Genomic DNA, 14,899 nt, shown 5'->3' on the forward strand with positions numbered 1-14,899 from the left:
CGCTAACAGACTTAAAAAAAACCCAAACCAAACAAACAAAAAGATCAGCCAGGTAAATTCTGCAGAGTGAAATTATCACACCTGTAAATCAGAGAAAACAAATAAGCAGGTTTCATGCTGAAATAGCTGACTTCATTTCAAAGGCTTGCTCCTTACATCTGTGCTTTACACCTTAAACATATGACTCCATAGTTTTGTTTTGGTATTTTTCCCCCAACCATTTTAAATTCTTTGCTCACCATCTGCTTTTGCCTATCCTGTAACAATCAGCTCGGTCTAGCAAAGATGTGAAAGATGCCTGTTTGGCATAGCAAGAAGGGAGAAAAAAAAAAGTTCACCCCTGCAGTATTAATTCCCCTTACAAAATCTTGTACAAGCTGCCTACAGATAGAGTATCAGTTGAAACCATAAACCCATTTATAGCTGACAACAAGATTAATGACTTGTCCTGCACTGATTTCCTCCTATTAGCTATCAGTGGATCTGTTCCATCTGTCATTTCACAGGAATGAGAGTAAAAAGGGGAGGAAATAAAAAACAAAAAACAACCAGCACACACCACCGCATACTTAATTTCTCAGTGACTTCCAAATTGGCCTTGTCATGAAAATGACCTACTTACATTTAGTAACTACACCTTCCAAGTGAATGATATTGGGGTGGTCAAATTGTCCCATGATGCTGGCCTCGCTCAGGAAGTCTCTCCTTTGTTTATCAGTGTAACCAGCTTTTAGAGTCTTGATAGCAACACAGATCTCTCTTTTTCCTGGTACTTTGAGGCGTCCACTGCATACTTCACCAAATTCCCCTTAAGGAAAAAGGCACAAGAATAAATAGTCATGAACATGAAGCACATGCTTATGTTGTCAAACTGTTATGTCAGTTCATTTGGGGGAACTGTCATGCAAAAATCATAGGATCCCATGTTTCCTAAAAGCAAATTTAGAACTATATTTACAGAAAAAAATGCAAAAGTTCTGGCACTTACCCACACCAATAACTTTTTCAATCTTTATGCAGGAGGCATCAATTTCTTTGGCAAATTCCCTCACAGCTTGGTTTGGATCCTCATATGTAAAAGGATCCACATATGTTCTAACACCTGCAAGGCAGAAATGTTTTATTTGAAGTCACTGATCTACATGCTGCTAAACACAGAACATATGAGACTGAAGCCTTAATGATCTACAACAGCAAAGAGAGTGTACAATAAAAATGTACTGTAAGCCAGGAATGACTGATGAAGGAAGGAAGGTCTTAATGTATTTTTCCCCTGATGCAATTTTTTTAATGTAAACATTTAATATTTCCCAACATTGATGTAAGGAATCAGGCTTTTGCCAATAAATGAACTTCACAAATCACCAACATCACTCAAAGGCCAGTAGCCTGTCTATGGACCTGTGAGACACATCCCATTTCCCTTCTGGGAGCCAAGAAATTCTGAGCTCAGGTCCTAGGTTTGGTACCTGGATGACTGAGATGGAACTAACAGTAGGATTCGGTCCTAGAAAAAAAGGCAGCAAAGTTCACATTCCCTTGCCTGCGGGATTGCCTCCAGCCCATCCAGCAACTGTTTTGGCAGAGTATTGTGGGGTAAAGTCATGCCTAGATACCGCTGTCCAAGGACAGGTATCTTTCAGCAGAAAGGCACAAAGGAAGAATTTGATGAACCTTTTTCCTGCCTGACCCCTCAAAACATTTTACCCCGATACTTCTACTTTGCCTGTTACTAAAGCACATAGTTTCAAAGAAAGATGTTTTCAAGAGAGGAAACCAGAAACATATTCATCTCAAGAGGAATGTCATCCCTTATTTCCCAAGCATCAGAACACGGGACATGTTTTACGAACCACATCAAGAAACCGAAGCACCACTGCCTTTTACCTTGGTTCAAGTGTTTCTCCTCATCTGCCTCTTGCTTAGCCTTACTGTACTTGCTGCGTCTGTCAGAACAAAAAAAAGGCATTACAGTTCAAAATAAATATCTTACTTTGAGACAAGCTCAGTCTTCTCGACCTGCTGAGACTTGAGCTGTTTGCACCTGCCACGACCTGTGCTCGGCAGCTCCCCTACAACAGCCCCTGACACAATATCCATTTACCAGCAGGGTAGGAGACTCCTCAGACTGCTTTAAGTGTTATTGGCATCAACAAAGCATCAAGAGAAACACCAATCTATTTGCATCTTGGCATTTAAAAAAAGAAAAGAAAGCTTGCGTTTTGGCTACTTTTTCTTCAATGTATATTTGCAATTCTGTGCAAAAAGGGGCCAAATTGCTTTTTAGCCCTATCATACAGGGATTTCAATGCTACAACAGAGTGTTTTGGTAGATTGATTTTCATACATAATTAGGCCAATGCCAACACACTTATTTAACTGCAAATTTAAAACTGGAAACAAGTCTATTAACACAGAAATCAGGATGGCAGCAAAAAAAACCCTATCAAACATGCAGATCACAAAGATTTTGTTTATTATTTTAATCACTGTATAATTGAAGGGGTAAACAAATCCCAATGGCAGAAGTCCTCTACTAACCTTCTGAGTTAGATACAAGGTAGTATAGCATTTTAATTCTATAGATTACTACTTCTATGCCTATAGACATGATATTGTGTCCAGTTACGTATTTAATTAGTTCAGCTTTAAATGTCACTGGATAAGAAAAGTTAATGCAAAAGGTTAGCTTGTTAGGGAAGATACTGAGGATTCAGCTCAGCCAAACGCATACTGGGACTTGAAGTTTCCCAGCATCTAACAGTACGTAGATGCAGAGATTTGATTTGGGCTTTTAGCCATCATTCTTGAAAGTTCAGAACCAGGTGTAAGAACAGACACTGCCGAAGAGAAGGGCTTGGTTGCTTCCTCCTGGGTATGCCTGTTCTTATGGCAGTCCAAGTCTCCCAGGCTGTCAGACTCAGGTTAGCTAACTGGGATGGGCTTGGGCTGGAGTGAAGAAGAGGGAAGGCAGAAGGAGAAAGCAAGGCTGGAGAACAGGAGGTAAGATTGGCACTGCCTGCAATGTGCAACCTGCTGCCTGGAGTGGGGCAGGAGATGACCAGGCCTGCCAGGGACACTGGGGTGAGACTAGGTTAGAAGTCTGGAAACGGTGAGTGGGTAGAGGAAGAAAACAGGAGTGGGTGAGAGAAAGACCTATCTGGAAATTTGAGTTAAAAGAGGTCAAAAACTCACAGATAACAAGAAGAAAACGTGGCTGCGAACCTCGCTTGCAGCAAGTCTTCCCGAGTCTCACCATTCCCCTCCCATCAGCAAAACTCATCTGCCCATTAGCACAAAGCACCTCACTTCCCACTCAGTGCCTGGCCTGTGGGGAACGGCAGCTTCCCATCCCGTCAGCGGAAAGGACATTTCCCAGCCTCTGTCTTTGCAGTCTCTTAACGCTGGGTGTTAAACATGCTATGCCAATAACAAAAACTATAAATTAACCATGAAACAGAAGGAGAAGAATATGCCATTTGACATGTGAAGACTACCCGACCTTTGAACCGAGCCTCACGGCTCCCAACAACATCATCATGACTTGTGTTCAGACATAAAAAGCAGGTACACATCCAACCATAAACGGTTGGGAGCTTTTTTTCTTTACGAAAGTCAATTAAACGCAAATGGCTCCAAATCACAAGAGCATTATTAAAAACCACACTGGATCCAAACATCAATTTAAACCATTTATTTGCCCGAGGACTTCCAGCACTGGTATAACAGAGCTGAGTTAAATAAAAGAACTATGCTCTGCTCGCAGTCACTGAACTGAGTAAGGAGGAGGCAGCACAAATCTCACCCAGTGCCATATGGGACCGAGTCAGCTAAGGGGATTGCAGAGATGATTTCAGGTATTATACAACATCTCTCAGAGGAAAGAAAAAAAAGGAATTTAAAAAAAAAAAAAAAGAAAGAAAAAGATTCTGCATTTTAAGCAGGACCCCTTCAAATTCATTTTATTAATGCTCAGGCACAGATGGGAAATATGAAACAAACAGGCTTTGCATGAAAGCATTTTGAGTACGAAATGCTCTTTATCTTATTTTTAAGAGTACCAGCACCCTAACAACAGACAAAAAATAACCTCCCCCCCAAACCAAAAGACATACAAAAAGCAAAGGGAAACAAAGGGATTACTGTTCAAGCAATATAATTGTAGCTTATTAAGTTTAAATAATACCTTCCAAACTAACTACCTACTTCCACTTCTGCCTGTGTCACCCGTTGACCTCTCCCGCCTGGCTGGGGGCAGGCCAGTCCTGCCTGCCATTGTCCCCTGGCACGGGCACCCCTCGGGGGCGGCTCACCTGGGCGGCAGAAGGGAGCCTTTGTCGCAGGTTGGAGCCCCGTAATTACAGGGATTTTGGCGGTGGCGATTAAATAGCGGCATTCAGGAAAAGAACACAGAAGCTTTCAGGAACCGTGGGGGTCAGAGGCACAGGCAGAGCTACAGGTGGGGGCTGGCGATGAAGAGGAGGTCACAACAGAGGGTATTAGCACGCACTGAGGTGAAACGGCACGGCCCCACCGCCCCCACCGCCTGCCCCCCAGGCAGAGGGGCTGGGCGGCCACGGCGCTCAGCACCAGGCTGGCAGGGCACCTGCTCCAACGCCACCGGCAGCTGGTGGCCAAAGGCATCCTGCTGTTGACGGAGCAGAAGACAATCCATCAATCAGAAGACTTTCTGACAGAAGCTTTCAGATGCCCAGAGGATTCTGCAGGGCTGCCTTACTCTACCCAAGCCCTCCTAGAACGTGGCTCTTTCTGTTCTACAGTCTCCTAAATCCTTTACAACTCCATTTGAGATATTGTAACTTCACTCGACGTTCCTGCAAGGCAGAGTTTAGAAACACGCTACCTACCGCACTCTGCTCTACAGCTACGCTCACCTTAACCTCAGTAAGTTTAAACTGACGTGTAGGCAGACTAGTTCTCCCATTAACACAAATGCTGTGGTCACGGGATGGAACCAAACACTCTGAGCTGCCTGCAGGCAAAGTCCTATAACAAATTCTGTTGTAAAGATGAATTTGGGGATTTGAGCAATGACTTGAAAAAACGTAATGCTAAATGAGTAGCAATAACTCGGGGTTCAAAAGCGGGCACCTACAGCATATGCCCGGTTCCCACGTTTGCCTCACAGATGCAGAGAAGCCATGTCTGTGGGCCAAAGCACGGGTCTGATAGGACAAATATGACTTTCAGGGTCATGGTTAGATTACAAAACCTCCACAGGGGAACTGTATGGACAGAAAAGCTTTTTCTCATCTGAAGTCATTTTGGAACAAAGTATAATTATTTTGCTATTAACTTCTGCTGGCATAGGAATATCATGAAATATCCCAAAAGCCTACACCTCTAAATGACATTGGTAAAGTGGTTAAAATTGTTAGAGTAATAGTGAATATTAAAGTAGATTCTGTTTATTGAGAGCTACTTCCAGCTGCTGGAGAGCTGTGTATTGAGGAAGGCTATTAATTAGCAAGGCACCATGCATTAGTATGCACAGAGCACTTTCGCTGTCCTAGTATTTCATTCATCTTGCCATGTCTTTCCCCTTCCACAGCCTCCCCGAGACCTAGTGGTGCAAAGCTACGGGACACATCTGTACTCACGGCCACCAGGATACTTTTATCTCCCTTACCACCAGTCCTTGGACCAGCCTTTTTGTCCCTACCACCCACCTGCTCTTGTCCTGCCTTTGTCCAAGCTGAACACTTGTGGGCAGAGATAACTGCACAGGCGGCCCGAGCGGTGAGGAGCCCGGCCGAGCACGCACCCGCATCAGCGCGTCCGTCAGCTACCTGGCTCCAGGCAGCCTTTCCTTTGACAGCTTTATGGCCGATACTAAAGAGAATCAATATGAGGGCAAGGGGTTGACATTTCATTTTCTAAAAAGTGATCCATTGAGGGCCAATCACCAAGCAGTGTTTATCAGCCTTGAGAAGCGACATTTTTTTATAGGGGGAGGAGAGGAAGGAATCATCTCAAAGCAGCCCGACAGGCTCAATTCTCCAAGGTGGCGACTCATAATTAGAAATCCAATGCATCCTGCTATCAATCCTGCCTTAAATAATAAAGTGATCAATAAAAGCGGAGAGGAGATTAAGTCATCAAGCTCAGCGATGCTATTTTCTGTTGCAATGGCTTTTAATAAACCTGTCTGTCCGCATTACATTTTCGTATGTTCTGCTCTTCTTTCTTCTTGCCAGCATGGAGGCTTCGAGTTGAACACCCACAGAAAGATATAGCAATGCATGCCTACTTTCCAGATACTACAATCATAGTGGCTTAACTGTTCTTTAAGACAATTTAAAGTAAGAGAGCAAATCAAAGAGGAAATTGTGCATATTTACGGCTGATGCCATTAAACTGATCAACAGAGACTGACAAAACGTGCACCCCTCAGATCTCAGGCTTCAGGTACAGTAACGACACATCCATTTTTGTCTCAGAATTACACTGAAGCAAAATCATGCTGATCTTTTTAAGTGAGAGTGAACACAAAGATGAAGACAGAAACACTCACACTGTGTTTCTGTACACTGTTCTCCCATTTGCAGGACTGTTCCTGATGCCTGGGTTGAAACTGGGAGAATGAACAAGTACTTGGTAGAAGATTATGGTCTTGCTCTGATGAAATAACCATCGATCCAGTCTGCTGTGCTACTGCATATGATGCTGAATGACTGTGGCCTTCTGTTTTACAGTCATATCCACTCACACTGGAAGGACTAACCCAAAAGACTAATGCAGACTCATACAGACTTACACAAAAATCACAGCCATAGCAGCCTGATGGCTTAGTCCACAACAGTGCAGTTGTTTATTCCCTGCCTATGAGGAGTCAGTCCAAGAAAATCTACTGTACCCATACCCATTAAACTTAACTTCAAATTACACTAACCACAAATCTCTAGCTGGCATGCTTCTCAATGCCAGTTATTGGAATCAGCTTTGCATCTGAAGGGCAAATAGAGCTGGAACTATTGCCATTACATCACATGCTGCTTGGTACTAATGTTGAGAAGATCAAAGCTACATGGGAGAAGGCTTGTAATGCAAATTCACTGTTTATGATGCTAATCAAAGAATTTAGCTTTGTTTGGAGGAGACAAAAAGCTCCCTCATGAAAGAGAGAGAGGGAGAGAGAAGCTTAAGTTCTTACCTCCTGCTGATGACAAAGGCTGCAATGAGAATGACCACAAGAACAACACTGCCAGCCACTGAAACAAGAAGCACTGTGGGATTGGTACCATCGCCAATGATGGGGGAAGGAACTGGAAACAGAAAAGGGAGCATTAGTGTCAGACACCCTCAAAAAATCAACTTTGGTAGCACTCAATGAGGCTTTCTGGCTTGTGAAGGCAGTTTAGAGTAGCACTCAAATCTACTTTCAGGCCTTTACTGTATAGTCATTTGACACAATTTTCCAACAGGGTGCTAATGAGCTGAAGACATGATGTTTGATAATGATTTGGGGAACTCCAGTTCACTGGGAACAAGGACTCCCTCTCCTTCTCCCTTTCACTGTTGCTTACAGGGTGTAATGGCTATTTTTTGCCCGCCTTTCTAATTGCTTTCCACTCTTCTTTCCTCCTCTTTTTTCTCTTAGTGGGGCCAGATGATCACTCCCCAAATGATGTAAAGAGAATAAGTTATTTTAAAATGTCTACCCTCTTCCTGATGGATTGGTTATTTTCAGCTGTTAACATCCTGAAGAATGCTGCCACTAACTGGCACAACCTTAAATTGATTTAAGCAAACCTGTATGTCCAACATAGAACAGGCTTGGTCACATTGCCTTCCTGTCACAGAGAAGCAAACGTTTTGGGGACTAAATCTGCACGTTTCTTTGAGCAAAGTGAAAAGCTCTACTGACAACGTAATTTGAACATTCTGTCTTTATATGACTGCCTAAGGAAAAGCGCAAATATGTGAGCTGATGTAGGACACCTAACTGATCTATGTCAATACCTTGCAAAGAGGAGTAAGAGGGTTCTATTCTCCTACAAACAAGATATCCCAAACACATGTGCAACACCAACATGTACAGTAAACAAAAAAGGTACATAAATCTATCAAGCACCAATGGCTTCCAAATGTTTATAGGCTGTGTGTCTCCTTATGCCACACCAAAGTACTTCCATTGCTAGAATCTAGAATGTAGCATATCCAAATAGATGTCTCAGGTCAGATTCACGACACCCCTAACAGTCACGTGGCCATGGAAGAACATTTTCCCAGAACAGACACACCATAGACCAAGCAATCAATGGCAACCCCCCAGCATGCAGCTCAGTTACATTTGCCCTCTTTGCTCAAGGAAAAGAAAAAGAAATTGGTGGGCATGTCATTACCTGTGTTCGTTGTGAACTCAAATGGTCCACTGAAGTCTCCATATCCCGCTGCTGTCCTGGCCCGCACGTGAAATACATACGAAGTGAGGGGGTTCAAGCCTTTGATGTCAGTATTCCTGGAGGCTGTCTTCACAATGCGATAGCTGCGCTCGTTTTGGTCCTAACAACAAAAGAACACAGTGGTTGATCAAGTAAAAATGCCTCACTGCACCATGAACCGTGGAACCTCACTTCCTTGCCAAAACTGTCATGATGAAAGAAGATGAGTAACAACGATGGAATTCGCAAAATATGTCCCGAGGGCCTTGCTCAATACCCCTAGCACTGTGTGCTGCATGAAGCTCTGAGCAAGCCAAAAAAGGATGATGAGGGCATAGGTATGATGCTTATATATCACTGATTATTTAAGAAATCACACAATTAAATCCTTTGGAAAACTGCCAAGCCTTCAAATAGGATCCTCTTGATGAACAAGCAACATTTTACTCATACGTGCTGGCACTTTATTTTTCTTCCTACCAGCCATGAGCCATATTAAAAAAGAAAAAAAAAATTAAGAAAGAAAAGACTTAGAAAATGTCTTCCAGAAAGTTCAATCTTAAAAAATTTTCTATTTTTGGCTGGCAAATCCACCAGAAAATGTTAATAATCTAGCTTCCCTGCAAATCACATGCCTTTTTCTCTGTGCGCAAGGGAAGAAAATAAGTGATTATAAAAAATATTAGAAGTACACATGTGCATGTCAGAGAAAGAGAGCTTGCACAAGAAGAACAGGTAATCATTCCTTTTTGCAGAGAACCTTCAAAGAAAATAGCTCTTTTCACAGTTCCATACTTGAGAAGTTACTTGTAGGAATAGCATCTCCACCTAACTTGGAAAGTAAGAAGAATCTAATTTTCTTTCCTTATTCTCTATTAAAAGCCATCTAGCCCACACTATCACTCTGAGCGGAAGCTATCGGCAAACAGATATTATTATTACTATTACTGTTATATACTTCATTATTATACTTCTGTCTGTGAAGTAAATCTAATGTCTCACTTCTGCCCAACATTATTGATTCTCATTATAAATACGCTTGCTACGAAAGCTCAGCTCCTAGGTAAGAAAAAATAACAAAATAAACTTATACCATACAGTTGGAACAGCCTATGAGTCTCATTCTTTCAAGCGACTATTCAAGTGCACGAAATCCTTAATTGCATTTTATTAAACTGAATCTACTTGGTTTCAAATGACGGAACCATAATGGAACAAAATAAAAAGCTCTCCCCGAACCCAAACAAAACTCCTTGCTTGTCCACCTCTGAACAGTACCTTTTCATAGTATTTGACTTCATACTCCAGGATGACTCCATTTGGCCTGTCAGGTTCCAGCCAAGCCAAGGCAACGCTGTGCCTTGTTATCTCTTTAGCCTGGATCAAAGCAATTGGGGATGGAGCTGCCAGAAGAAAAAAAAAAAATAGTTTGAATGAGGAACTTATATTTTTAATCATAGCTTTCACAACACAACCACTTGCAGAAATCGTGTTTTTCTTGCAGTGGAGGGAAGTTAGAAGCATTAAATGTTTTTCCTGTTTTCTCTTACAAAAATCACACTTAATCCTCTCTAATAAAGCTCATTCTTGGATTCTGGGCAATACTAGATAGGTGGGTTTTAAAGTAACAATACGGTTGTCTAAACACTGCAATGTTCATCACATCTAGGTATAAAACTCTGTAAGAAGCTAAGGTACTAAAAGATTCTGCCTTATTTTTATCCTTTCTTAGGCACAGTGCACAGACTTCTACTTCTGTTTTGGTTCACAGTGACTCTCTTCTTCCATCTCCTCAAATTAACTGATGTTACTTCATTAGCTATTTGCTTTACAGGAACTATGAAATTCCTAAGGGACCAATATGGCTTTCTCTAAAGCTGAGAAAATACTGCCACTGAATTAAGTAAGACCAGAATAAAGCTGAATACATATGAATTTGGACCCTCCCATGAAAACCAGGAAACTTGTATTTCAAGAGTCTGAGCCAATTTGTGCTTCGTAACTTGCCCTGCTTACGTCTGAGTGTGAGCAGCCACTGGAGAATGGGGAAGCTCAGCACCCAAGGGCCAGATTCTGGCTTTGATGGCTCTTTCTCAGCCAGAAGATATCAGAGATTGGTCCATTGTGTACCAAATTGGCATCATCTGACCCTGCCTCATGTGGCGCTGTACTGATGTGAGGAATGGAAAAAGCAGGATTGCACTGCCAAGGGTAAGGGCTGAGCAATTTTTGGAAAAACTCTACCTAGCAACAAGCTAAACTCAAAGATCCTTTAAACTGTATCTGTGTGCAGTAATAAGGGCTGCAATGAAGAAGATAATGGAAAACATCTCATCGTGCACCCTATACTTTCAATAGAGCCCCCGCTAATGCTGAAGTTCAGGGTTTTGACTGGCTGGAGGACAATGCAGTCTCCCTTTGACTGTGACAGCAGCAGATTCGTGGCTGCGCTGGGGGAACGGGTTTTCTGAAGATTTATGAACCCGGCTGCCCCTTTCTTGCTGTTGTGTTGCTGTGTGGTCACGTCTCTAGCCAGCTGTTATCAAGCTCTTTTGACGGTGACAATAGCTGCTATAAATGGTGGCGTCTCCAGGGATAAAAAGGGACATTCATGAAATTTTTAATCTTATCTAACAAAGCTGTCCTGTATAACCAGAGATTAGAGGTCTTCCTAAATTGAATATATTTCTTCTTTTGTCCCCTGAAGCTGTAGCCATGTTGCTCTTCCCCCCCCCCCCCCCCCCCCCTTTCCCTTTCTTCTTGTTTCTTTCCCTACCCTTAACTTTGGGATGACGATCCATGAAACTGCTGGAGAGTAAAAAGTATCCTTGAAACACATATCCTTGAAAACTACCAAGAAAGACAAATAAATAAAAGTCACAATAAATGAAAAGAAAATTGAATGTCGAAAGCCTCAAACCTACTTGACCATATCAGACAGTTCTGACGGAAGTGAAAATAACCAGCAGACACTGCACAGCCACAAAAGGGTGTCTTCTCTTGATGTGAAACCATCAGGGAGCTGCCTCCTGATTTACTATTTGACAGTTTGGCATCTCTGTTAGAAATGCCTCCAGAACCTTCATCTCTTTTTCCTTGTCTGTCTCTCACATGCAAAGGCAAATACTGGATGACAGAGGAGACTATAAACACAGCCAACAGGGAGGATCCAGGTGTGCTACATCAAGTTGTATCTGTGGCATGACTGAGAACCTGCTTAATAACCTCACAGTTCCTCAACAGAAAATCAGGCTTTTTTACTTCCCTTTTGCAGTAAGAATACTGCAAATTAGAAATCAGATTTCTTGCCCTAAAACACACACACATGTGACATTACTGATCAACCAACCACAAAGAAATCTACTTGATCAGTGCCTCGTGCAAGGCAGGTAGGCAACGCTTTTTACTGAGGATCTGTCACTTATGCTGGTCTGACCTCAGGAATTGTAGAAAGAAAGTTCACTTTCCTCCCTTTATCCTCTTTTTAACTTCCTTGGTTTTCCGATTCATTTCTGCAGGCATTTATATTGGAATTTAGTGAATCCTTCAATATTGGGCCGGTAAGTGCTGTATGAAAATGCTTTTCTTCTCTGTTGTAAAATGGCTATTTGCAGCAGAAGAATATATATATTAACTACCCTTTCTTGTGAAAGATGCTTAGCTTTATATATAACAAGTGCTTTCTCATGTCTCTCAAAAAAGGACAGCTGATCTTAGGCACTACACCATACTGGAATAAACAACCTGCTCCTGGCCTCCAGGGCACAAAACAGACTTATACATCAATTCCTTTGTTACTCCTTACAACTGTAAGAATGGCTCTATTTTTTTCCTTCCTGTCCTTTATATGCAAATTCATCCTACTTGGCTTTTAATATCTTCTTTTGTCCTGTATTCTGCAGATGAGCAATTTGTTTCTGAGGGGTTTTTTGTTTTGACTGTACATCCTGCCTCTGCATATGCCATACAGAAATGCTAAGAGTGCTGAAGTCCAGCGACAGGATGAAGTACCCGAACTGCAAGAAGCCGTCCAGGAGCTCTTTGACATCCCTGCAGCACAGACCAGTAACGGCCTATGCAATAGGATGGTGAGCTGCAACTCTGCAGACCTTAACAAACTGGGCTTGGTAAGCACAGGGAGTACTAACAGTTATCCCACTGCATGGATAAAGTCCTCCCTTGCCAATTCTCTCTTATTTCTGCAAATAGCCCGACCATCAGGTTTATTTGTTTCCTTGTTTTCCAGGATCCACCAGTTGACCTGAGTAGCTGAAAGACCCAGCTTCTGGAAGAACAACAGGTCTGGGTCCCCTTGGACATGTATTACCAAAGGGGCTTAAGAGTATGGTCAGTAGAGTCCGGGACAAAGAAGGCACTACCACTGCCAGCTCGTCATGGAAATGCGGGCAGCAGCCACAGCCTTCTGGGTGAGCTTCTGCAAAATATTTACTTTCATTGTTCTTCTCCCTTTTGCCTTTAAATTGCCTCTTAGGGATGATGTGAAGATAAACATGAAACAGGTTGTAAAATGATATTTTGATCATGAGTGGAATAAAAGACAGAATCTTCTCTTCTATGTGCGTGGGCTAACTGTTCATTATATACTTGCAGTCCTAGACAAAAAATGCTGAGGACAGCCTGACCAAAAAGAATACGCAATTAAGATGTTCACAATAAGATCAAATAATGCTTTTGGAAGAAAGTGGGAGATCACTTTTTCTTTCTCTTTTTGCACTTTCCTCCTCCCTCCTCCCTGACATTTGGAAAGGAACAGTAAGCAAAAACTCGTTTCTCAATCATCATTGCTTACAACAGCAAGTTTTCTCCCACGTGTGCACAGACTGTACACACCAAGCACCAGTTCTGCCAGAACAGCCCATTTCACAGGGAAGAATGACAAGGTATTTTGGTGCCTAAAAAGGGGTCCCCTTGAACAAAAGCACGAAGTGTAACTTTCCCTAGTTCAAAGCTCAGCAGTTCCTCTCCCTTAAAAAAACCCACTCCCTACTGATGTGAATGTTGCAATTTTCTTTTATCTACTTCCTCAATAACCTGCCATTAAACACCTACTACTAGTTTTATTACTGCGGTTCTGAGCTTGCGGCCTACAGAGAGAGAAAGAGCACAGATGTACTACAGAAACTTCACCCAAATGCCATAAAGCCATATCCCAAGGCTAGTAAGTGTTGAATTGTAACAGTTTTGAGGCACTTTAAAAGATGGCAGAAGCAGAGTGTCAGTTTTTCATTACTGGTTCAAATTAGAAGAGGAGGGAGAAGGGAAAAAAACCCAGGAAATAAATAGATGCAATAAAGTCTCTGGCATGTAGGCATCCATGAGTGAAAACAGCCCTTTATAAAACTACAACACGTGAGTGCTCAGATATCAAAGATACACAATGCCCAGTGTTTTATTGAAGATGCCTTCTTAACCACAGCAGGGTTTACTTTCCACTCCCCATGATTTGAATTTAAATGGATTATGTTTACTCAAGGGGTCTTTCACTGATTGAAAAATATACCCACAGTTTGTACATTATCTCAGCTAAATTCAAATAACATATTTAAATTTAATTACTTGAAGCTTAGGGGTTTTCATGCTTTTCTTTTTTCCCTCAATTGCACACAACAACACTTATTTGTTCTTATCAATGGCTATGTGCTTTGTCAAGCATCAAAATTAAATGCTTGAAAGCACTAATGATGTTACTGTGATTAAGGGTTTTTACCTTCCAGGGTAGATACTAAAAGCCTGCTCCATTATTAATTACATTTAAAAAAAATAATAATAATAAAAAAACCCACCACCAAAAAAAAAACCCAAACACAATACACCAAAAAAACAACACAAAGATTTCTGAGAATCTAACACTGAAAAAAAGTCCTTTTAGAAATCAAAACAAGGCAATAAAAGATCTTCTCTTAATTGGGACAAAACACATTTAAGGGAACCTGGCACATTTCAGGTTTTCTCTTTGAATATTTACCTTGTAATATCGTGGGGGCTTACACTGAATTTTGTAAATTATATTATCAAATAGTCTCGCAGCAGGAAAAGGATGTACAACACAGAGAATCAAATATGGTTTTAATCACTTCTAAAGGCAACATTCTCCGGGCCCAATTCTGGTATTTTTACGCATGTAAGAGAGCAAGCTAACTCTACTACTTGATGACTTCACATCAAGTGAACGGAGAAGCTTCCAGCCGTATTTAGTCACATGGACCAGAATAAATTCAGAAGAAAGCCGTTCTGCTCTTTCCTAAAGCGTTCGTGTTCAGTTCTGCTTCCCGTTGGTCCCCTGACCCTTTTACCCACTCCTCTCTCCTGCCTGGGCAGAAATGCTCCTCTGAGTAACACCACCCCCATGCTCCAAGCACAGGTCGGAGTATATGCTCTATGCTATACACATGTGCTTAGCATATGCATAAGCCATGAATGTACCTAAGGGTAAGCACATGAAAGGCTTCGGCACAGGTGAGCCGGTGTGTGCA

General features: G+C 41.9%; 1 protein-coding gene across 1 annotated transcript in view; it reads right to left on the minus strand.

The window, feature by feature from the left end:
* Window positions 1–14,899, minus strand: part of EPHA4 (EPH receptor A4) — a 107,104-nt gene that overhangs the window by 18,151 nt on the left and 74,054 nt on the right. The window contains exons 6-11 of the mRNA XM_040613674.1: window positions 9,684–9,808; window positions 8,367–8,526; window positions 7,175–7,286; window positions 1,888–1,946; window positions 989–1,102; window positions 623–808 (exon numbers count right to left, since the gene is read on the minus strand). Of these exons, the coding sequence (XP_040469608.1) occupies window positions 623–808; window positions 989–1,102; window positions 1,888–1,946; window positions 7,175–7,286; window positions 8,367–8,526; window positions 9,684–9,808 (756 nt within the window). The remainder of the gene's footprint in view (window positions 1–622; window positions 809–988; window positions 1,103–1,887; window positions 1,947–7,174; window positions 7,287–8,366; window positions 8,527–9,683; window positions 9,809–14,899) is intronic.

This window comes from Falco naumanni, chromosome 13 (assembly GCF_017639655.2).
Source record: "Falco naumanni isolate bFalNau1 chromosome 13, bFalNau1.pat, whole genome shotgun sequence".
Classification (NCBI taxonomy): Eukaryota; Metazoa; Chordata; class Aves; order Falconiformes; family Falconidae; genus Falco; species Falco naumanni.